This window comes from Hydractinia symbiolongicarpus, chromosome 12, assembly GCF_029227915.1.
Source record: "Hydractinia symbiolongicarpus strain clone_291-10 chromosome 12, HSymV2.1, whole genome shotgun sequence".
NCBI classification, from domain to species: domain Eukaryota; kingdom Metazoa; phylum Cnidaria; class Hydrozoa; order Anthoathecata; family Hydractiniidae; genus Hydractinia; species Hydractinia symbiolongicarpus.
The window spans coordinates 8976889-9000035 of NC_079886.1; the positions used below are offsets into that span (position 1 = coordinate 8976889).

Here is a 23147-nt window from a genome sequence, read left to right on the forward strand (position 1 = left end):
AAGTAGGGTATTTTAATATTGACTATTCTGGACCGAGTTTGGGCGGGAATAAAAACCATTTAAAGTCTAGCAGCTTTCCGAACAAATACTACCTCGTTGCCAGCTTGGTTCAAAATTTAAGAAATATAAACAAAAATCAGAAAAACTTCGCTGACAGCAAAAAACTCTTGTGATTTTGAACATATTCAACAGAGTACACTAAACTAACTTTCAAAATACTAACACTGGATTTTTGGCAGCCATATCAGACCAGTTGCCTGTTCCCCTCTTAATTTCTCAGGCGCTGATTGTGTTACTTTAAGGGAAGAAATTTTCACGAAGTTAATTTTCGCGAATTCTACTTCTGAAAGAAATTTTCCAGAAAAAACTTTTGCGAAATTTCTAAAATCTTTATTTTTAGGAACAAAAACTTTCACAAATGGCAATGAATTTCAGGAGAATGAACAACTTAAAATACGAACCAGATAATGTTTTTGACAGGTTTGCTATAAAAACAGTTGATAAAAATGGAGACACAGTTGGACACTTGCCAAAAGAAATACCACGAGTGACAAAGTACTTTTTGGATCGATGTTTCACAATGCCATGCAAGCTGACTTCAAATCATTACCGCTGTTCATCTTTAGTTTAAGGTGGACTTGAAACCAAGTGTGAAGTCATGATAAATGGGCGGTTAACAATGCTTCAAACAAGACTGACAACACGCTTAGAATTGGTTCGCAATATATACACTGAACCTGTAGAGGAAAAACTGATGGGGGAACTTATTTTTAATTTTGTGATTCCTCTGTTAACTAGCATGCCCGCCACACCATTGAAGAGTTTTAGGTGAAGTTTTAGAGAGTTTTAGAGCCATTTTTGGGCTGATTATTTTTTTCGTTGTAATTCTATTATTTCTACCCTTGTCCTCGAAGCCCTCGTTATTTAAGAGTTTTCGGGTTTTAAAACTTGGAAAAAACTTTCGCGATTTTTAGAAAAAGTTGATTTTTTGCAAGAAATAACTTTCAGCGAATTTCAGGTTAAATATCTAACCGGGCAGAAATTTTCCCAAAAAGGGGCCAAAAACGCGAGTATTGCCTTGTTTTACCATGCCTTGTGATTGTGAAAGACCTGGACTACCAATAATAAATTTTGCTTCTCCAAGCCATAACATAACTGTTGCACGAATGATGTTGCTCACAAATTCTGAGCCGTTGTCTGACTGAATAATATTCTGAAACCTTATGAGTTCTTCTCCACAAATGTTACAATTAAAATAGCATATTTTTACCATAACGACAAAAAAATGGACGAAAAAAAATCAAAATGGTAGCAAAAGTTGTGAATTTTTCAAAAAAAATCCTATTTTTTAGCAAATATCAGTAACAAACAATGAAATAAGCAGCTAAATCATACTAAAATATGAACTACAATACCTTAGCTTGATACTGCAAAAAAAAATTTTAGTAAAACTCATTTGGTTGCTTTTCTATGGAAAAAGATACAGAACGCAAAAAAAGACATTTTTTCTAAAAAAAGAACAAACAATTGGTAAAAGACCATGTATGTCTTAGATATACCTAAATCAAAGGATTTACATCGTTTTTTGTCAGTAGATTATAAATGTATATCAAATATCAAATGCTAATTCCTAGAAATAAGTCATTTCAATAATTTACTTTCTTAATTTGCCTTTCGTGTGAAAGTCCCGAAAGCAAAGTTTGCACACATGTGTTTCACATTTTTGACAATAGTCAAATGTTTTTGTGTCCCTTCTTTTTCCAGTTACAGGGTTAATCTGATAAGCACACAGGGTGCATTTCTTTCGAAGTGCGTGGCGAGACATATAATGTTTTCCTGTCAAACGAACTTGAGAGGAACACTTGCGGCGAATGCTTTTCTCCTCTGTAATGTTTGAACTATTTCGTGTGGGTTCGCTCTCCTCAATCTGATCAAGATATGTTTGAACAAGTTGGTGAACCAATGCTTCTCTGAATTTTTTGTGTGCTCTTCTTGAAGCAGCAAATTGTGGGTTCTTGACAAAGTAAACGCACATAGCATTGATGACGCAGAGCTCAACAAGCCGAAAAAATACTTTCTTCCACCACTTCAACGATTTGCGCCACACAGTGTAATATGATAGCAATTGATCGCACTTGTCAACACCCCCCATAAATTTATTGTATTCACAAATTAAATTTGGTTTTGTGATATTTCCTTGGTATCTTTCAATAACTTTCATCTCCAAATTGTGAAAGGATGATAAGCAAAACACGTCACGTTTATCCTTCCAGTGCACAGCGACGACATTGTTTTGTTGATCCAATTTTTCTGTTTGGAAGGCAACAGGGAGCTGAGCTCTTCCCTTTCTTAGTGTACCACAGGAGTATGTCTGCTGTTTCTGGAGATCATCAACGAGTTTCAAACTCGTGTAGAAATTATCGAAGAATACCAGATAACCTTTTCCGAGGTATTTTTGAAGCAAATCAAAAACAATGCGGTACGACAAACCATGCTCAACTGTGCCCTCAGTCTTTCCAGTGTATATCTGGAACTGTAGGCAGTAACCAGTAACAGCTTCGCACAATACCCAAATCTTTATCCAAAACTTTTTTGGCTTCTTTGGCATGTATTCCCGCAAAAAGAATAATTTAGGTTCCGTGAAATTTAGTTACTTCAAAGTATATTATGCTGAAATGTATTTACTACAAGATTAGTTTTAAACTAAGAATGACGTCGAGACTTTTTTCTTCCGCCATCTCTAGTTTTTAGGAGTGTATCTTCCAGAGAATGTTTAATTCACAAAATTCGAAGAAAATGCCAATTACAGCCTGCCTGTCCAGCCATTATATCAGCGTTCATAATCCGGTCACCACTACATAACCAGTGCAAAAAAAATATAATCGGATCATGTGTACATAATCCGGCTGTCCTGGTTGTAAACAGGCCGTTTTTGCAATCTGGGCAGAACAATAATAATTGCCTTATAAGGCGGCTCTTAGTCCGCCAGACGTGAATAAAAATATTTTTTTGTGGAGCAAGTTGAACTTTGAGCCCTATATGCCGTAGTAGAAAACTCTCTTAAAACACACAAAAAGAAACGAGTTTTGTATTCACTCTTTTAGCATGCTTAGGTCTTCGTAATGTTCTTATCTAAGTAACAGGGGATAACACCAGACAACATTTATTTAAGCGTATTGCTTTGATCTATTAATGAATTAGAAATAGCAATTAAATACACGTGTAGGAAGTAGGGTGTGTTTTATTATTATTTAACGCTGAAGTGGATATTTAATCAACTTTAAACATACTTTTACGATCGAATTATGCCTCTTACAACGTATGAGGATTTTTTAGAACTTAGTGTGAGGCAGCTGACTGACTTCTTGTCAGCTCTTACAACGTATAAGGATTTTTTAGAACTTAGTGTGAGGCAGCTCACTGACTTCTTGTCAGCTCTTACAACGTATGAGGATTTTTTAGAACTTAGTGTGAGGCAGCTCACTGACTTCTTGTGGACTGAGTGATAGTTGAGTTAATCGTCAGAGCTTTTTCTGCAATGGAACTTATTATGCTAATAATCCAAACAAGCTTCACAGAGTATTTTATTTATTTATTATAAAGATTTACACCTTAGTAATTGCTGCCCCATAAGGGGCGGCTCTTAGTCCGCCAGGCGTAAATAAAAAGATTTCTTTGATGAGCGAAATCTTGCGTCTCGTGCTGTGCTACTTTAATTCGTGTAAACAAACTACTTAAGTAGTACAGCTTCGAAGTAGCACAAACTTTAAAATAAACGAATGGAACCTAAGAAAAATTTTAATTGTGAAGCTGTACTTAAAAGCCAGGTTTGGGCAATCAAACTCATGGCAGCGACCATATTAAGGTTTGAGTGAGTATTGTTCCACCTAAAGTAGGGCGGCTGCCCAAAGTCGGGCATTTTCAAATCATAACTCAAGTAGGGCAAAACTATGCAAAGTAAAACAGATTCTTTTATCAGTTGGAACTGCATTCTTGTGTCTCAAAATAACTTTACTAAATTACTTTAAGCTTTACTAGTTTTATGCCTGCACTTAATTTAACGAAAATTCGCTGTTATGAACACATATTTAACCAAAATTTTAACAATTAATCTACTAGATAAAGCATGCTAAAAATAGAGCATACATGATTCCAAAGCATACATAGATACCCAAAGTACCCGACTTTGGGCAGGAAAAAAAAACACCCAAAGCAGGGCATTTTAATATTGACGATTTTTGACTAACTTTGGGCAGGCATAAAAACCACCCAAAGTAGGGTATTTTAATATTGACTATTCTGGACCGAGTTTGGGCGGGAATAAAAACCATTTAAAGTCTAGCAGCTTTCCGAACAAATACTACCTCGTAGGGTGTCCTCTTTATCCTTCGCACAAATGAAGTGTTCATAGTATCTAAAACATGTAAGCATATTAAGATTAGTTACCATGCCATAGCCTTTAAAAAAGAAAGATCGTTGCCAGCTTGGTTCAAAATTTAAGAAATATAAACAAAAATCAGAAAAACTTCGCTGACAGCAAAAAACTTTTGTGATTTTGAACATATTCAACAGAGTACACTAAACTAACTTTCAAAATACTAACACTGGATTTTTGGCAGCCATATTAGACCAGTTGCCTGTTCCCCTGTCAATATCTCAGGCGCTGATCATTGTCCAAATTGTGTTACTTTAAGGGAAGAAATTTTCACGAAGTTAATTTTCGCGAATTCTACTTCTGAAAGAAATTTTCTAAAAAAAACTTTTGCGAAAATTCCAAAATCTTTATTTTTAGCAACAAAAACTTTCACGAATGGCAATGAATTTCAGGAGAATGAACAACTTAAAATACGAACCAGATAATGTTTTTGACAGGTTTGCTATAAAAACAGTTGATAAAAATGGAGACACAGTTGGACACTTGCCAAAAGAAATACCACGAGTGACAAAGTACTTTTTGGATCGATGTTTCACAATGCCATGCAAGCTGACTTCAAATCATTACCGCTGTTCATCTTTAGTTTAAGGTGGACTTGAAACCAAGTGTGAAGTCATGATAAATGGGCGGTTAACAATGCTTCAAACAAGACTGACAACACGCTTAGAATTGGTTCGCAATATAAACACTGAACCTGTAGAGGAAAAACTGATGGGGGAACTTATTTTTAATTTTGAGATGAAACTTCCTCTGTTAACTAGCATGCCCGCCACACCATTGAAGAGTTTTAGGTGAAGTTTTAGAGAGTTTTAGAGCCATTTTTGGGCTGATTATTTTTTTCGTTGTAATTCTATTATTTCTACCCTTGTCCTCGGAGCCCTCGTTATTTAAGAGTTTTCGGGTTTTAAAACTTGGAAAAAACTTTCGCGATTTTTAGAAAAAGTTGATTTTTTGCAAGAAATAACTTTTAGCGAATTTCAGGTTAAATATCTAACCGGGCAGAAATTTTCCCGAAAAGGGGCCAAAAACGCCCTAAACCCCCTTTCTGCCCTAAAAGTATTGCCTTGTTTTACCATGCCTTGTGATTGTGAAAGACCTGGACTACCAATAATAAGTTTTGCTTCTCCAAGCCATAACATAACTGTTGCACGAATGATGTTGTTCACAAATTCTGAGCCGTTGTCTGAGTAAATAATATTTAACAAACCTAAAACGCAAATAAATCTAACTTTTTATCTGTGGGTAAATAGTGTGAAATCTCGAAAAATGGTCCACAATGTAACATATCCATTTTAATTTTCCATCTGGCTTCATCTGCATGTCTATTAGATCAATCTAAAAAAACACGTTCTTATTTATATCGTGTTAGAAACCTCAGTAATAATTCTCTTTCTTTCAATCAGCACTGTAGTTTTTCATACATGCACCACATAGGGTAAAAACTTTCAAAGTCGAGCGGCTAAAGCCGGACAAATATTTTCGCCCGACTTTGTACAAGGCCCGACTTTGTGTGGAACAGTATCACTGTGTAACTGACACTGATGCGATGATGACAGTGATCTGCAAGAATCTATTAATGATGACAACTTTATACATTCTTGCTTTACATATCTGTAAAAAATGCTTTGTTGATGATGTTGATAGCTAGCTGGATCAATTTCCATGCTGGACTCATCATTTGAACACAGCTTAAGCTATATATCTATGTAATGTAAGTAGCTGCAGTATTTTAATTGTTTTTCTTTATGGACCACCACCACATGTCTGGACCACAGCTCTAGATACGTTCACTAATTTACGTATTTCAGCACTGTAAAATACCTTAGCGAGGACTTCTACAGGTCTGTTTTCGCAAGTTAGTCATTAAAAAGTAGTGAAAGAAGTAATTTTTCTAAAAGAAGCTGTGGAACACACAGCTTCTAGTTTCGGCTGAAAGCTCGAACAAAATCTGGGATTTAAGTAGAGATATTAGTGAAATTGACGTTTAATCTGCCATTTTAAAAGTTGTATGGCTCAAGTTTGGAAAAGATCTCTTTTTGTGTTGTAAATATTTCGTATGTTTTCTATGCTTCTATATGCTAATAAAGATACCATCACATCCATGTAAATCTTAGTAAAATCTATTTGCTATTTTGGTTAATACTGACGTATATATGTAGCAGGCCAACTAGCTAACGCGGCCAGTGTCAGTAGATAGCAATAGACGGACAGCTAGCTATTTTATGCTTTTCTCACAAGTTATTTATTTAATTTGGTATAAGTGCATTTTGTGCTATCCATGGTAATTACTTCTTGTGTTATCTTTTACCAACCTGAAGCTATCAACAAAAGTAGGAGGCATATAATCTTGTAATAATAACCCTGCAAAGTTATGCTATGAATAAAGAATTTTCAATATAAGCTCAAATAGAGCCTGTTTTTGTGATACATGCTTTTTTATAAGAAACACGCTTATAAGAAACTTGAGACTCCGTTTCTCAAGCTCCTCCAGATTATAAACTACGGAAAATATTACAATGAGCTCTTAGCACTTTTTAATTGATCAATTTTTTTTATTTTTTATTTTTTTTTTAACTTTTTTTTTTTAAACCATCAGAAAAACAATTATAACATAAATATTAATTTTGATTCTGTGGTGGTGTGAAGCTTTTTTCAGGAAGTATGGTTTATTGGTTGTATATAGCTGATGATTATGCTAAAAGAAAGTCGTATACAATGTAAATGATATTATTTTTATTCGGAATAGTCATTTAAAAAAGCGTCCTTATCATGTTGATTTGACCAAATCTCTGAATCAGTTGCTTAAACTTTGAAAAGAAGTTGAATAACGGTTGCGAAAACAATTCTAAACAACATAAAAACGACTTTAATAATACGTTGCAAGACGTTGTTCCAACGTTGTAAAGAAGTTGAATAACGGTTGCGAAAACATTTCTAAACAACATAGAAACAATATTGATAAGACGTTGTAAGACGTTGTTTCAACGTTGTAAAGAAGTTGAATAACGGTTGCGAGAACATTTCTAAAAACCGTAAAAACGACGTTGATTAAACGTTGCAAGGCGTTGCTTCAACTTGAATAGACGTTGCGAGACGTTGTTGCAACGTTGAAAAGACGTTGTTGTCTGACGTTGAAAAGACGTTGTTGTCTGACGTTGAAAAGACGTCGGAAAAAGACGTCAAAAAAAACTTTCATTTTCAACGCAAAACCAACGTCTATTCAAGGTCGCATGCTACGTTTTTTCAACTTTGATTCAATGTTGAAGTGCCCACTGGGATGATATCTGCGTACTTTTTCCTGAAAGAAACATTTCACGCCTTTTAGACAATGTCCGTGTCATACCAATTTCTACAACACCCATTTTTCGTTTGTAGGGATGAAGGAGAAACCGTTCCTTCATTTTTTTCAATATGTAAATATGTTTCATCTTCCCCTTCTTACACATTGGGTAAAAAATTCTTAATTCCAAATTCTTAACAATTCTCAATTGGAACACATAACAAATCAATTTGAACACACATGGAATCATTGAACACACATGGAATCATTGAACGCACATCAAATCAATTTGAACGCACATCAAATCAATTTGAACGCACATCAAGTCAATTTGAACGCACATCAAATCAATTTGAACGCACATCAAGTCAATTTGAACGCACAACAAATCAATTTAAACGCACATCGAATCATTGAACTCACAACAAATCAATTCAAACGCACATCAAATCATTGAACTCACAACAAATCAATTTAACGCACATAAATCATTGAACTCACAACAAATCAATTTAACGCACATAAATCATTGAACGCACAGCAAATCAATTTAAACACACATCAAATCATTGAACGCACAACAAATCATTGAACGCACAGCAACTCAATTTGAACGCACAACAAATCAATTGAACGCATATTTTGAAGGGAAAATCTATAGCTTCATGCGCTTTTCTGTTTCAGTACAATAAAAACTACCTAAAGGAGTCGCTTTTCTTCGCCGAAGGGAGTCATTTCGGTCAAAATATAAAACTCTTTATAAAAAAAAAGAAATCCTAGCAGGAAATCATTTTAAAAGTAAATATACGTCTAAGGGACACAAATATAAATGATTCCCCTATTATTTTCAGTGAACCAATAAAATCTGTTTTACGGTTAATTGTTCTTTTTGTTCGAGCATGTTTCAGCCCTGAACAAGTATAAGTAAATTGAAGACTAAAAGTAAAATGAGAACCAAATCAAAGTAACCAGATGGAAAACAAACGTAAGAAGATCAAAAACAAATCAAGATAAATTACAAATAGATTGTTTTCTTTTCTAAAGGTAGGCTATTATCTAAAAGATCTTCTTCTAAAATTATGTTGTACTTATGGTAATTGCATCATGTAACCGTTGTTTCTCGTGGTGATGCTGTGACTCGTGAGTTGGAAATGCCTCTTGTAATTTAAACAACAATTCTAAAGTAAAACCTTTTTGACGCTCACACATGCTTGCCTGCGTATTTTATTAACAACAAGGATTTCAAACATCGTTATGGTACTGATCGTCCCATAACAATGTTTGAAATCCTTGATTCAAGGTTTTCCAAAAATCCTTGAGTGCGTTTCGTAACCCTACCTACTGAAACATTAAAATGTTAATTGAGAAACAGATGAAATGTTAAACTACTTGGTTTAAACAAATTTGTGTGGAAGTTAATTTTATAGATTAATTTCAGGCACATGCAGTTCGACTTTATATTTCTCCTTGTTTTTTTTTAAATATTATATGTAAATGTGTAATTTTCACTTAATTAATTCTATTGTATTATAAATAATTTAGATATCGTTTACCATGTAACACACGGTAACTTTAATAGGATGAATTAAAAACTTATTGTGTAAACAGAAAAAACGTACATCTTTTCTGGCTTTATAACGGACGTGTTTGAATTTGGCCAACTAGTTGCACGTCTTTTTCGATTGAATTTTTTTGTGATGCTACTTCTTCGTACAGTTTTATTTACTGCATTTTGTGTGTCTCGCTACTGCACCGGTCATGTTCGAAAAACCCCGGACCAAATAGGCTTAAGGACCATGCTGTTCTCTATTTCACTGTCAGGTCTCATTTTTTTCATTCATCGTTCTCCAAGATTTCGCGATTCTGCTGTTACAGTTACGCAGTTACGATATCGATTGTGAAAAAGAAAATTTCATAAACAACTAATTTAAACTTCCTATTTATCCATCAAAATTGTCGTTATTATTTCAGGGTTTTTAAAAAACGGCATGAGCCAATATAAAGAAGCCGTATTTTGCTATTCATGTATACGCAATTAAATTGTCGATTTGTACTTATTGTCCGTGTTTCCTGTTTTCAGTATCTATATTATAATACCCGTATACGTCTGTCTGTCTGTCACGCAAAATGGTATCTTAGCTGCGCAGTAGCGAGAAGCACGCAATGCGGTATAAGAAGGACGGGCGAACCCGTGGATTTTCCACGGGCTAAGGACTAATTTAGTTAATTGCGTTAAAACTGTTTTCATTTAGTTGTTACACAACATTTTAATTGGATAAAACGCCTCAAATCGATTATATTTGGACGCTGTATTTGAAACTGTAAAGTCTAATATATCTGTCCTTTTTAGTTTCACTCAAAGCGCAAATAAATGGAAAAAAGTATACTAAGTTATGTGAATATGTTGCTTTTTATATAAACAAACGATGAAGCAACTATTCGAATTGTTTTTTAAAAAAGAATATAAGAAATTGAATCGTTTAGCTATCTGGTTTATAGATGGTTTTAAACGCATTGTAAAAGTCGAATAATTTTTTCGAGTTTTAGAATTTTGTATTACTGGTGAGATAAAGTATATTTATTTGAAATAAGCTGGAAAGATCTCCTAGATATAAGTAAATATAAGAATTATTACAAGAAATATAGATATATATGAAGAAACTTTTTGTGTTAGATCAAGATGTTATTTAGGATTAGATTGATCTCTTCAGAAATGCCTAAATCATGTAATATAGACTATCTTTAGTGGATTTTAATACTAACTAGTCGGTGGCCTGTGGCAAAATCGACGAGCTAGCGCGTCTTTTTATACTGCATTGCGTGCGTCTCGCTACTTGACGTGCCATATTGCAACTAACAGACGCATGTGGGTATTATAATATAGACTAGTCGTTACCCGTGGAAAAATCCACGGGGTCATCTGTCTTTAACTTACACGCTATTTCGTGTGCCCGTTGTACGACACTTTTCTTGCGGACAGACAGATAAAATACGGCTATCCACCGATTTCCACCCATTTCCACCGATATACTATTATCAAAATAGAAGAAAAATATGAGCAGTTTAAAAACATTTCCAGGCTTTAGGACGTGTGAAGGCTTTCTTTAATTTAAGTAAAATCTGCCTCAAAGGTTGGTTTCCATCTGGCGTTAAATCGTGTTAACTTTTTTACGCAAATTCTGACCTCATTGAATATTAAGCTCGAAGACGTTTTCATTAAAAGTAAAAATATCACTGATTTAATTCTCCTTTTGATGAAATTACTTATCGACGTTTCCATTAGACTTTAAATGGAAACCAAGCTTAATATTTTCGGAAGTTGCGGGGCTCTTTGTTATTTTATGGGATTTAATTTTTTTTTCTGGTTATTCAAAGAGGATAAAATTCATTTTTTAATGTCAAATCCTCTACTGTGGTTAGTTACTGTACATGGTTTCAAATTCATAACAGTTGTAGCAAGGACATTTATTTTTTTGTATCAAATTAATGCATAATCCACAAGTCCACCAAGCATCAAGGTTGTAGTATTAGTAACACGAAAAAATTGAAGTCAAATGGGGGAAAGTGATCTATCTTAGGTATGTGTGACGTTATTTCTAATCCATGTGACGTCATCAAATTATATTTTTACCAGGAATAAGTTTGTGTTAATATTTTTTACAACTTCAATAAGTTTTATTGAAAGTATTATTTCGGTTTGTCTGTTCAGTATTCATATTACTGTGGAAAGTTTATCATTTCTTGAACATGATAGTTTAGTAGGCGACGTTTCGGGAGATCCTTCTTCCATCATCGGGCAAAGTAAAATGATGTTGCGCATGTATTTATATAATTGCAGAGGATCGAAATTCATAAAAATTAACCAATCAGAAACGAGCTGATAATTACAGTTAATTACCGTAATTAACATTTTCGGACCTGGATGTAGGTAACTACTTCTTCTGTAGGGCTGGTAACCAAATCTCAGGAAGTTGATACGAGATGCTGTTTATGTGTTTGTTACGTTCTACACTGTTGATGGTTTCTTTAATCTTCCTGGCCGTTGTTCTGGATTCTCTGTCAATGATTTTCTTCTCATCCCAATTAAACTGATGACTTCTGCTCCAGCTGTGGTCCGCAATTTCGTTTTTCTTCACATCTCCGTTTCTCACTTCAATAAGTTCCACTCACTTCAATAAGTTTGATCAATTAATCCTTAATAGTTTGAGATTATGTCCCGCGGTCACTTTATGTCCTCCCCTCCCCCACCCCTACACTCAGAGTTACGCGTGTCAAAATGGCATAGAACTAGGACAATTTTTCCAAAAAGTGTAATTGTCAGTGTCATTAAACCTTGCACAGTCAATGTAGAGTAGTTATTTAAAAATGATCGAAGTTAAAAAATAGAAAGAAAAACAGTATATTGACGCCGTTGTTATCAAATACGACATTGATATTTCGTTCCAATCTGCTCTGTACTTTATTCCTGGCAGCCGCAAATCTCCTTACACAAGACGTAATCATAAACTTACATCATAGATAACCTGTCACTGTTTTCTTTAGATGTCTGTTTCAAATCTAACAACAATATCAATAATACTTGGATTTTTTAATCTCCGCAACTTAACAGTATCGTTGATAACCCTAGTATTTATCACAATGCTCTACCCAACCAATCCTTTACCTAACCGCCTGCAGGTTTTATAATATTTTTATCTGACAAAAGAATGGATTTGCCAATCTACGGGCTCTTCGTGTATGATACATTTTTTATAATAGAAGAATCAGGATTACTCAAAATTTTGCGCGTTATTATTTGGAGTGATTATAGGTTAATATTGTAATCAGTTGGTAACATATGGTTCCACCAAAAGGGCATTTTACCTCCAATTATGCTGGCAAACAACAATCACATATCGTGATCCAATCGGGTTTCCACCAATTACGGGTAACGATTTCTTAAAACAAACCGCACTTGTTAAGATTTTCGAAAGTCTCTTCTTCATTATTTCGTAAACAAGTTTAAGGCCTCAATCTTGACATGTCTGTTATACTCCCAGGACTAGAATGTTTGGATTTCAAAAATTAAACCAGTCAATTTTTGCTTCATTGCCACATATTTACACAGACACCATCAGTAATTTTGTTCCTTTTTGTGAAAACTTTGTGGCACATTGACATAATCTCTTTTCTATAATTGAACCATACTTCTTAAGTACTTGGGCCTGGGTTAACTCGACAATTTTCTGAACATTTTTGTTCGTCAAGATCTCAAAACTTTTTCGGGAATTTATTTATATTATTCAAAATTTCTATCACATCAACGCTAAGTATGTGCTCTGGTTCTGCAGCCGGCTTGCATAAAGCTTTACAACAAAATTAAACTTCTGACTTTTGGGACTATTTCTTCAATAGCGTTGGCTATCCATAGTATCCATAAGCTGCATAAGTTTTCTGCTACAGTTAACAGTTGGATCGAAGGTACTTTTTGGCCCTGACATTAGCGCACGCTTTTTTCACTCGTCTACTAAAGTTGTTACGATTTAAATTCATGTCTTTTACTTTTATGGCATTTGCTTTGACATGATTTGAAAGCCATTCATTAGCCTTGCTAGTATGGGCAGGATCTTTCAATCCCAATCTTACTGTAGTCTTACTTCGATACACTGCAGCTGCTACAAGATTACAAGTCTGGTCCATATATAGCATACACGTACAATGACAACTTCTTATTTTGACAGATTTTGTCAATAACTAGCCACAGTGCATGTGAAAAATCATTTAAGTTTTTTTAATATTTACATTGCTTTTTAATTATACAATACGGGCTGCCAGCTATTTCATGGAAAAAAGGGCTGCCCTAACCAACAGATTAATGGCAAAGGTTTGGTGGTCTTTTTTTATCTCTTTGTTTTCTAAAAACGTTTTATTTTGTAATATTTGTTTTTATATGCGTTAATCTGTTAAGATAAATGTCCATTACATTTCTTAGCCGTGTATACCCCTTAAACAAACCAATTCAGGAATTTAGTTTCAAAAATACACCGTGAGGGGCAGCTTCCAAGCAGATAACTAGCAGTGTTTATTCTACTATTTTAGCTACAGTTTTTAATCAGTTTAGTAATAAACAACTAGCTAACATTATTGTATTTTATGTGTTATGTTCACCAATCTAAATTACTACTAAGATGCAGCTTTGATAATTTCTGAAAACCTTATGTTATATAGTTAGGTAGCTGAGTAAAACTAGGGTGAAATTCAAAGTTTGTTTACATTGACAGGTATACTTCGCAAAGTGTAAAAACAGCTTTCTTAGCCTATGATACTTTTCGCTTTATATTTTACTTGCAATTAATCAATTTGAGCTTTCAAGGCAACTTATTCCACAACTTATTTCACAAATACCAGTCTAGCTAAAAACTGATTGCTTTTAGCTAGACTGGTAACGACAGCTTGAAGTATATGCATGTATTCAAACCTAGTTTTAACAGAAGTTGTTACAATTCCATATTAGAACTTTAGTAACAGATGATGACAAACAAGTCTGTGTTATTATTCAAACCTATGAGACAACGGATCACGTTGACTTTCCCACGAGCTAACAACTAGACTCTAGTCGTTAACCGATGGGGGATTTATTAACATAATCTGTATAAATTTTGTAGCCGATTAGAGCGGCTTCCAGGATATATACGGTGAGCCAAAATGTGATCACCGGAATATTTCGCCCTGCGGCCAACTAAGCCAATCGGTGCACTGCGTCATATATGTTATCCAATTTAAGGATCTGAAAACGTTCTCGAGCGTTGTTATTTGCTGTCCGGAAAGTGCGGTTGCAGCCCCTTTTTGATAAATGCGACGGCGAGGCCATTTTAAAAAAGTGAAGTTAGTTGCTGGAGTTCTTACTTTCTTCTCGAACTTTACTGTAAATACTATTTATTTTAAGGATATTTGGTAGTACATAAAAGTGATCCGAGCTTTTATAATTTGTATAAGCTATATAACGAGAATAAAGTGTTCCATTCCTTTCATGCAATCAGTTCCAACTTTCCATCCATGCATGTCAACCATTGTTGACCTATTTTTAAAGTGTTTTTTTTCATACTTCTTCTTAGTCTAACTGTGACTGGTATATTTTTACCCGTAGAAAAATAGATTAATTTTTAAAAATAGATTTATTTGTCACGGTTGATTTAGAAGATAAGGGATTATTGGAAGATGGATTATTAAAAGGGAGGTAATAAATTGACAACTTGTAAGCCTAGCAAATGCTTGCGCAGTAAAAGCATAAGAGCTCTCTAAAAAATATTGTATCAACTACGTCAACAATTTCTGCGGAAGGTGAAATGACTGTACCTGCAGAAGCCAATGTATAAGGTTTTTTCATCAAATATGATCACTTAAGAGGTAGAAAAAATTAACCTCATTCCCAACGCATTTTGCCTTGTTGATGAATTTGATAGCAGCGAAATTGTTGACCACTCCGTAATAACGGCTCAGGTTCACAAGACCCTGGGGACGAGGTTGAGAAAAAATTCCATTCGCCGTAAAGGCAGTATTTGGTTAAGTGTTGATGGTTTGCATGAACAGGGCCAATCCGGTTGATGTTTTCACCTGATAGCCGCTCGCTCGAATACAATGTAGAACAACTTTGCCAAGTGGATCCATACAGAACGCTACCAGAATTGTAACTCTTGACAATAACCGCGCAAACTCGACCGACTGGAATTTTATGTCAGAAAAAAATACTTCAGTCGGATCATTATTAGCCTCATCGTCATTTTCTAAATTTGATCTAGGAGGAAAGTATGGAGCTTCACACAGAGAATACAAAGTAATATATATACGCAACATAAGCAAATGTTTATTACAAAGTTACAGGTTACTACTAACACGTGACACACAGTAGAAAACGCAGAAATGCGAACCACAGTACTGAACATAGAATATAACAGAGTATGGAGAAAGAGCAGGAGACACAACTTTTAAATATATGACGCATGAATGACATACATAATGCGTGATATATATAATGTGTGAAGTATATACCGATGCGTAAATGATATATACCGATGTATATACGATATATAGTATTTAGTATATACAGAATATATTATTATGATATATAGTGTATATAGTATTTAATATATATGATATATAGTATATATGATATAGTATATAGTATACAGTATATAGTATATATACAGGCTCAAGCTATAACAGCTCATTGTAATATATATTCACACAGTGATTGCTTTCGAAATATGGTCAACAAAATAATGATATATGGATATGTAGATTTGTCAAACCATCCATGCGAATCTGGTCTGTGTTTTACAGGCATTCCTTCCAGAGTTAGTTCCTCCAGAACACGCACAAAACAGGAATTAAGTAAAACCCAAGAATTGGTATAAAAATTTGTTTGGTGCAGCACCAACGCCATAAAATTGACAAATTATATGCAATCAGAATTATTTTACGTGTTGACAGATACACCCACTCCAGAGAGTTATTAAAAAAGCTCAATGTACTAAATGCATACCAACTAAACATTTATCAAACTCTTATTTTTATATAGGTGAATATTTATCATAGCACATCTGTATTTCATTCTCAACAGAGAATGGTTCACCCCGATCAGACCTCTGATCATGACGGGCGAGTATAATGCGTGTAAGTCATATTGAAGAAGAACTACTTTGTTCATCACTAACATACACAACAAACCCACTACACTACGTGCGGCAATATACAAAGTATATTGAGATGAGTGTTGATTACTGATATTTATTTATTTTATATTTTTTATAATATTTCATACTTATTTTTTGAGGTTATCTACTTCCTTTGAGAGTTCAAAAATGGTGTGTAACTGTACCGTATACGCCAGTTATCCCATAGCTCAGATAGGCTTGCGAACGGTTAATACAGTGGAATCCCTCTAAAGCGGCCACCATCTGTGGAAAGAAGAATTGTCCGCTTTAAAAGGATGTCCGTTTTATAGAAATTTTACAGGATTTTGACCGAAAAGTGTTTTTAATGTAATTTTTGACAACAGATGTATATGCGAGACTTGTGTTTTGGACACTTACTATTCTTTAATAAACACACACTGGACCAACCTTGATCCCAGGCCCTGTAGCGTTTTTTGATATAAGGATGAAACGCTTACCCTGGGATCGAGGTTGAGATTGGACTAAAAACATCTTTACAAAGTTTAAGTAAAATAATCTTTGATTTAAGACTGTTTTCAATTTGTCCTTATCTTTTTCGCGAAGGTAGACAATATTTCTTGTCTTTGATCGTCGAAGACATGACATGGCTTCATCTTGTCCGGCATCATGATTATCTCTTTTAAACCAATGCTTTGCAAAAGACGCAACAAATATTTTTTTTGCAGTTTATTTTTCCAGTGTCCACTATAAGAAGAGTGTTTTACAATAGAAATTTTCATTTGGTGAAAAAAAAACTGTCCGCCTTATTAATTGTCCGCTTTATGATTGTCTGCTTTATAGAGATTATTTCTATGAGAGTTTAACCTAAAATTAATCCGTTCCGCTTTAAAGGTTGTCCGCTTTAACAGGATTCCATTGTACAAGAAAGCGTTTTATTGTTGAATATCTCACGGAATTTCAAGGCCGTTATGTGTTGGAATTTTCTACGTACCTATCATCCAATCATGCTAGAACTTCAGCAGCGAAATTATGCTATTTCAGAATGTTAGGAATCGTGCACACGCTAATGAAACAGCCAAGCTAACGGGCGCTTATTAAGTTCTGGAGGTTGGACTTGAGGTTAAAGTTTTATTTCAGTAAGTAGTTTGAATCGAAAGTTGTTTCTCAAATATTTATTTTAAGGTTGTTTTCTTTATAATTATTATTATTGTTCATTATTCATTATTATTATTGTTTTCAGTTTAGAATCCAGACCAAAAATAATGCGCATTTGTTTTTTCAAACTCGATGATATAATTGAATTGAATTTTCACAGATCGTGCTTTCATTTATCAAATACACTTTTAACTTTCGCTTAGCCACAAAACATTTCTTCCAATAACGACTTACGTTTTTAAAATTTCTACATCTGAGCAGCTGTAAAAACACTTTAAAAAGAGGCCTGGAAATGTCTTCTAAGCAGACTGGTTTGGCGAGGCAGCAGCGCTCTTTGGTTTGCTTATTACAAACATAGTTGGGAATTTTAAATAGGCTAATTATATTAAACAAGAGTCGCCGATAAGGCCCATGGAAAAATCCACTTAGGCAGAGGAACAATGAAAAAGAGAACCATCCCTTGAATTTTGATGACATCTGCAAGTACCCGTCAATACACAAAAAAACTTTTTTCGGAAATTTACTTATCCGTTGCCTGTATTGTGTAGAGTTCGAAACTCTGATCAAAATAATGTATAGAACATGTGCTTTTGATGAACGGTTAAGGAAATATAAAGGTTTAAAAACTTTGCTGACGTCAGCAAGGACCTGGTAAAATACGAAAATATTTTATTTTTTTTAAATTTTGTTACCCGTTAGCATTCCATAGATCTTGAAACGCTGATCAAGAAAATGTATAGGATCATGTATCCTTGACAAACGGTTGCAGAGATATTGAGGTTTAAAGTTTTTTTGATGACCCAACCCGTTCATTCTGAAACGGATTCGGGGACCCAGGTTAGGGAAACTTACCCAAATTGGTCCCAGGTGGTGACTAGTTACCCACGCGGTGAAAAATCATATGACATCACCACCTCGTTTCCAAGTTATTTGCCCTTAAAATTTTAAATGCATTGTAACTGCTTCATTAATTTAAAGTAAGATATTGACGTTAAATTAGTGATATTGACGTCGCGCCGTAACGTCAGAAAATTTAACATTTGAGACAACAGTTTTTCGGCTACATCAAAGGAAAATGAACACATCCACTTTGCCTGTTACAGACAGACAGACAGACAGTCTCTGTATTATTATAGAGACTAGTCGGTAAAGCCCGCGGAATAAACACAGACACACTCCGTATTATTATAAGAGATAAAAGAATGCTCTGCTAAGTCAAAAAGCACTAAGAGGTCCCCTCTAAAATACCCTGCAAAGAGCCCTGGAAGAACTACACCCAAGATACTTAAGAAAAGCACCTGTGTAAACCACACCTGGGACTTTTAAAATAAGACCAGTAAAAACCAGACTGTCTTCCTTGATTTTGAACCTACCCTCTCTCTATTCAAACCTCTAAGTGAAATTTGAAGGACAACTTTAAATACGATAACTTTGTACAGACTACCCGGGAGACCATGCGTCAAAATTTCGAGTTAACTCACCAGTAATAAAGCGTTAAACGCCAGACTGAGCGCTTAAGTGAAGGTGAAGCAGGGGAACAGCAAATACAGTGAAGTGCCCGCAGCGATATAGCAACATATTTTTCAAGGAATAGCTTTTCGAAAACTTTAGCTAAAGAAAAACACAGAATACAACCTGTAGGAAAAACAGTCAACCGGAATTTTGTTATTTTGCAGAATAAGTTCCCGGAAAAAAATTAATCGCAACTTCTGTTTAAATAAAAACACATGGAAACAACCCGTCGTTAACATCAGGGTAAGCGCTTAGTACAGCTAAGTCGTGTTGCACATCCGTATAGGTGCAATACCCTTTTTAAATAAATGGTTTATCGCCGAAACGGTTTAAATAAAAACACAGGAAAAAGCCCGTTGTTATCCTGTCTACATAACCAAAAATTACTCCAGCATAGCAATAATAAAATGTGTAGCTACCTAACTGCATTTAGCATAAGAATTATTGATTAAGAAGATTGTTGCAGCCAAACTACATTTGGCTACTTTCACATTAAACCAGAGGTAGCTAAAAAGAGCACGCTGGTCGCAACACCCCAACATAAAGATAAAAATAATATACAAAATTGAATAAAAACTTAAGAAGAATAGGAATAAATAGAACTGGCTATAGCTAGCTAGCTGGCTTTAATAGGATGCTACCTCGAAATCTACTTTTGCAGCTAAAATCTTGAAATTTGTTTGTTTAAGATGATATATTCATTTTAACATGTGAAGAGATACAAGGTATTTAGAAGAGAAAAAGGTCAAAAGGAAACCTACAAACCTCACACTTTGAGCTCTGACGTGATTCTGAAATTAAGATGCTCGCAGCCAAAACAATGTCCGTAAAAATTGGGTTCAGCGGAGATTTTCCGATATAAAGCTGCGGCGCAACTCTTTTGAACAAACAGAATATGCATAAAAAGACTCCACCCGGCGTCGAAACGCTTTGTTAAGCCACAGGTAACTGTGCGACTTGCCGTTGAATTCTCTGTCAAGGGCTTGATGGAAGCCGCAAACTGTGTCACACAATCTGGTGGAGCGCAAATCGAGTTAGACGCACACAACATTATAGTGTTTCGGGTATAAAATATTTTTCGAAAATTCACTTAACTGCTACTTTAATTGAAATAAAAACACAGTTTACAACTTGTTGTTACCCTGTCATAGCAAACACAATCATGCAACAACATTGCTTCATTATGCAGGAAAGGTTCCTGTTAAAGTTTGAAAATCAATCGTGACACTGGGCTAAACACCCAATTAACATGTCGCACATATGTATAGGCGTAATATCTCTTGCAGAAAAACTTTATCGCAACTTCAGCCTAAATAAATAAAAACCCGGAAAACAGCCGTTGTTAACAGCAGGCTGCGTCCAACCGAAAAAAGGAGGTCCGTAAAAATCGGGCCCCGCGCTATTTTTCGAAAAAGCTGCGCGCAACCATTTTGAACTGACAGAATACGGGTATTATTAAAGAGATTTTGTTTGCTTTATCAACCTTATCTGCCATTCACTGAAAGCTCTTCGTGTTGTTAATTAAAATAAATCACTACGCAAATTTCTTATATTTTATCGCTTGTGTACAAATGAAATTAGTTATTCATATTCGAAAGAAAAAGATGTATGTATATATTCGTCATGAAATTATTACAACTTGTAAACTTCGAAACATTCCCCAAATCCAGTCCAATATACCACAAAAGTTAAAACACATCCGTGTGTTTTAAGTTTTAAATTTAATTGACTCTGAGTGGGTGTTGTATTTAACAATTTTGCTAAGGTAAACAGCGTTTTATATCTTTAGCTATTCGGTTTAGTGTTTTGAATATTTTTAATATATTTTAATATTTAGTTATTATAATTATTCTTGATATTTGTAATTCCATGTTCCGAGCTAGTTGATGATGTCATAATTTTAGATAACTAAACAATAACCTATATTTTGAATACCCATCTAGGTATTTCAAAAAAAAAATTCTAGGCATCTTTCGAAGTTGTTTTGTGTGAGCTTAACTTGTTTTTTCGCAGGGGCGTAAACTGTAATCCTGTCAGCCATCTTTCTGGTGTCCGTTAGCATGTGTCGAAGGAAGACTGATAACTAAGTTGTATCAGCGGGAGCCGATTTTTACAAATAGTTTCTTGCGTAATATTAGTATGTTTCGTTTCAGCAGCTGTTAATTAAATAAAAGAAAAGAAACAAAAACTTAGAATAGACTAAATAAATTTTTCGTAATTCTTTTACGTAAAGCACTAATTACGTTTAAGAAAGATATTTACGGAGAACGGAATAATTGAAAGGAACAAACTTTGACACGATTTGACCGAAGCTAAGAATACAAGAAAAAAAATTTCAAATCTTTATGGACAGGACATACACATTATACGTATGTTTTATGAAATAAAAAAATGGTTTTGTTTAATACATCTCAAAATGAGACAAATGCGAGTACATTTCGTATGTTTTACGCAACGTTGCATCCAGCTCATCCGTATCGAGATTTATCGACATCTTACGAGCACGCATTCATATCGCTATGTGTACTTATTGCAGTTATCGCTTTGATTGGTAACAGTACATTGTTTTACGTGATAGTCAGCAAGAAGAATTTACGGACACCGACGAATTTATTTTTATTAAGTTTAGTTGTGGCTGATACACTTACGGCAGTCTTGTTAATACCCATTTATGTCGAGCGTTTTATGAACCATGGGTTGACGCAAAGCAATCAGACAGTTTGTTTACTTCGAAAGTATTTGTTTATTTTGACTTCATCGGCTTCGTTAATAAGTTTGGCTGCCGTAAGTCTTGACCGTATGTTTGCTATATCGTACCCATTTTCGTATGCACGTAAAGTTAACTGCAAAAATACGTCAGTCGTTATACTTGTTATGTGGATTTGGGTAATATCCTTTAATTCAGTAACGTTTCACAATTTTGACGATTGGGATAATTTTCTCATAACATGCTCTTCTGGAATGCCAAGAACTTTATATACCTTAGTAACGCCAATAAACTTTTATTTGCCTGGAGTTATCATTATTGTTGCTTACATAAAAATATTTCATGTCGCACATGCGCACAATGTTCGCATTAACACGCAGACACGACCAAGGTCGGACACTTCACAGACCATCTCTACAGCTAGTCCTGCAATAATTCACCGAACGAGAACCATATCAGAATTGACCACTGAATCTTGCACGACTGCGTACACTCCTACTTCATCACCTTACACTTCTAGATCCAGATCGACTACGATTTTAAGTAATAAAATCCATGAAGGTAGAGAAAAATTAAGAAAAGTTACTCAAACATTATCACGTGATATAAAAACAGTGAAAACAGTGGGCATTCTGATTGGTTTATTTCTATTCTGTTGGTTACCAATCGCGTGCTACTATATGTATGTGAACATAACTGGTAAAGAATTGGAAACAACGCCACGGTACGGCTACATGTATGACATCTTCACATTGTTAAGTTTTCTTAATTCGGCGATCAATCCGTATTTGTACACGTTCAGAAACAAAGAGCTTAAACGACAAATATATGCACTGATAAAGAAATTCTTTACCATCAGCTAGTACTAACTTTTAGCTTTCAAATCTCGTAATTAATCCTATATATGAACTAAAGATAGAAAGGACATTCGTCATCTGCTATGAGATTATGGGTTTAAATGACATTATTCGTGCGTAGAAAATTCTATAGGATCAAAGGTACATTTAAAATGATAGATGACTCTCCTCTTCTTCTTTTACACCGTTCCGTCATCAAAAGGGAAAAAGAAGGTCTGGGAATAACAGAAAAAAGCACTGGGAATGACATAAAAAAGCCCTGAGAAAGAGGTTGGTTAAGGACCTTATTTTTTCGCAAGCATAACGGTCAACCACCAAGATGACGTTCAGAGAATAATTTCAGTTTTGTTAAAACAAGAAAACGCTTATATTTATCAATATATTTATTTATATGTATATCCTTTTGCATGTAAAACTTATTTTTAAATTCTTTAACAGTTGAAAACAAATATACTTTATTTTTACTTTGCTACCATGGAGATAAAAATTTGCTTGGAAAGATGTATATAATTTCGAAAGTTATGTGGGAGTACAGATAACATCGTAC

General features: G+C 34.6%; 2 protein-coding genes across 6 annotated transcripts in view; one reads left to right on the forward strand and one right to left on the reverse strand.

Moving 5' to 3' along the window:
* LOC130622763 (uncharacterized) overlaps positions 1-23147 on the reverse strand; it is a 46538-nt gene that overhangs the window by 20628 nt on the left and 2763 nt on the right. For 2 of the 5 annotated variants that reach the window (XM_057438266.1, XM_057438269.1), the window contains one exon: positions 4365-4414. The exons of 2 other annotated variants lie outside the window; for them this stretch is intronic. In XM_057438266.1, the coding sequence (XP_057294249.1) occupies positions 4365-4414 (50 nt within the window). Of the gene's footprint in view, positions 1-4364; positions 4415-5664; positions 5771-23147 lie in introns of those variants that run through there. One more of the 5 variants, XM_057438265.1, reaches the window with a different exon arrangement.
* LOC130622766 (adenosine receptor A2b-like) lies at positions 21234-23072 on the forward strand. Its single transcript, XM_057438275.1, has one exon. The coding sequence runs from the start codon at positions 21428-21430 to the stop codon at positions 22604-22606; it is 1179 nt and encodes a 392-aa protein (XP_057294258.1). The 5' UTR covers positions 21234-21427; the 3' UTR covers positions 22607-23072.

What these genes read in the sequence shown, in the direction of transcription:
- LOC130622766 (XM_057438275.1), top strand. Translation starts at nt 21,428, where the DNA reads ATGGTTTTGTTTAATACATCTCAAAATGAGACAAATGCGAGTACATTT.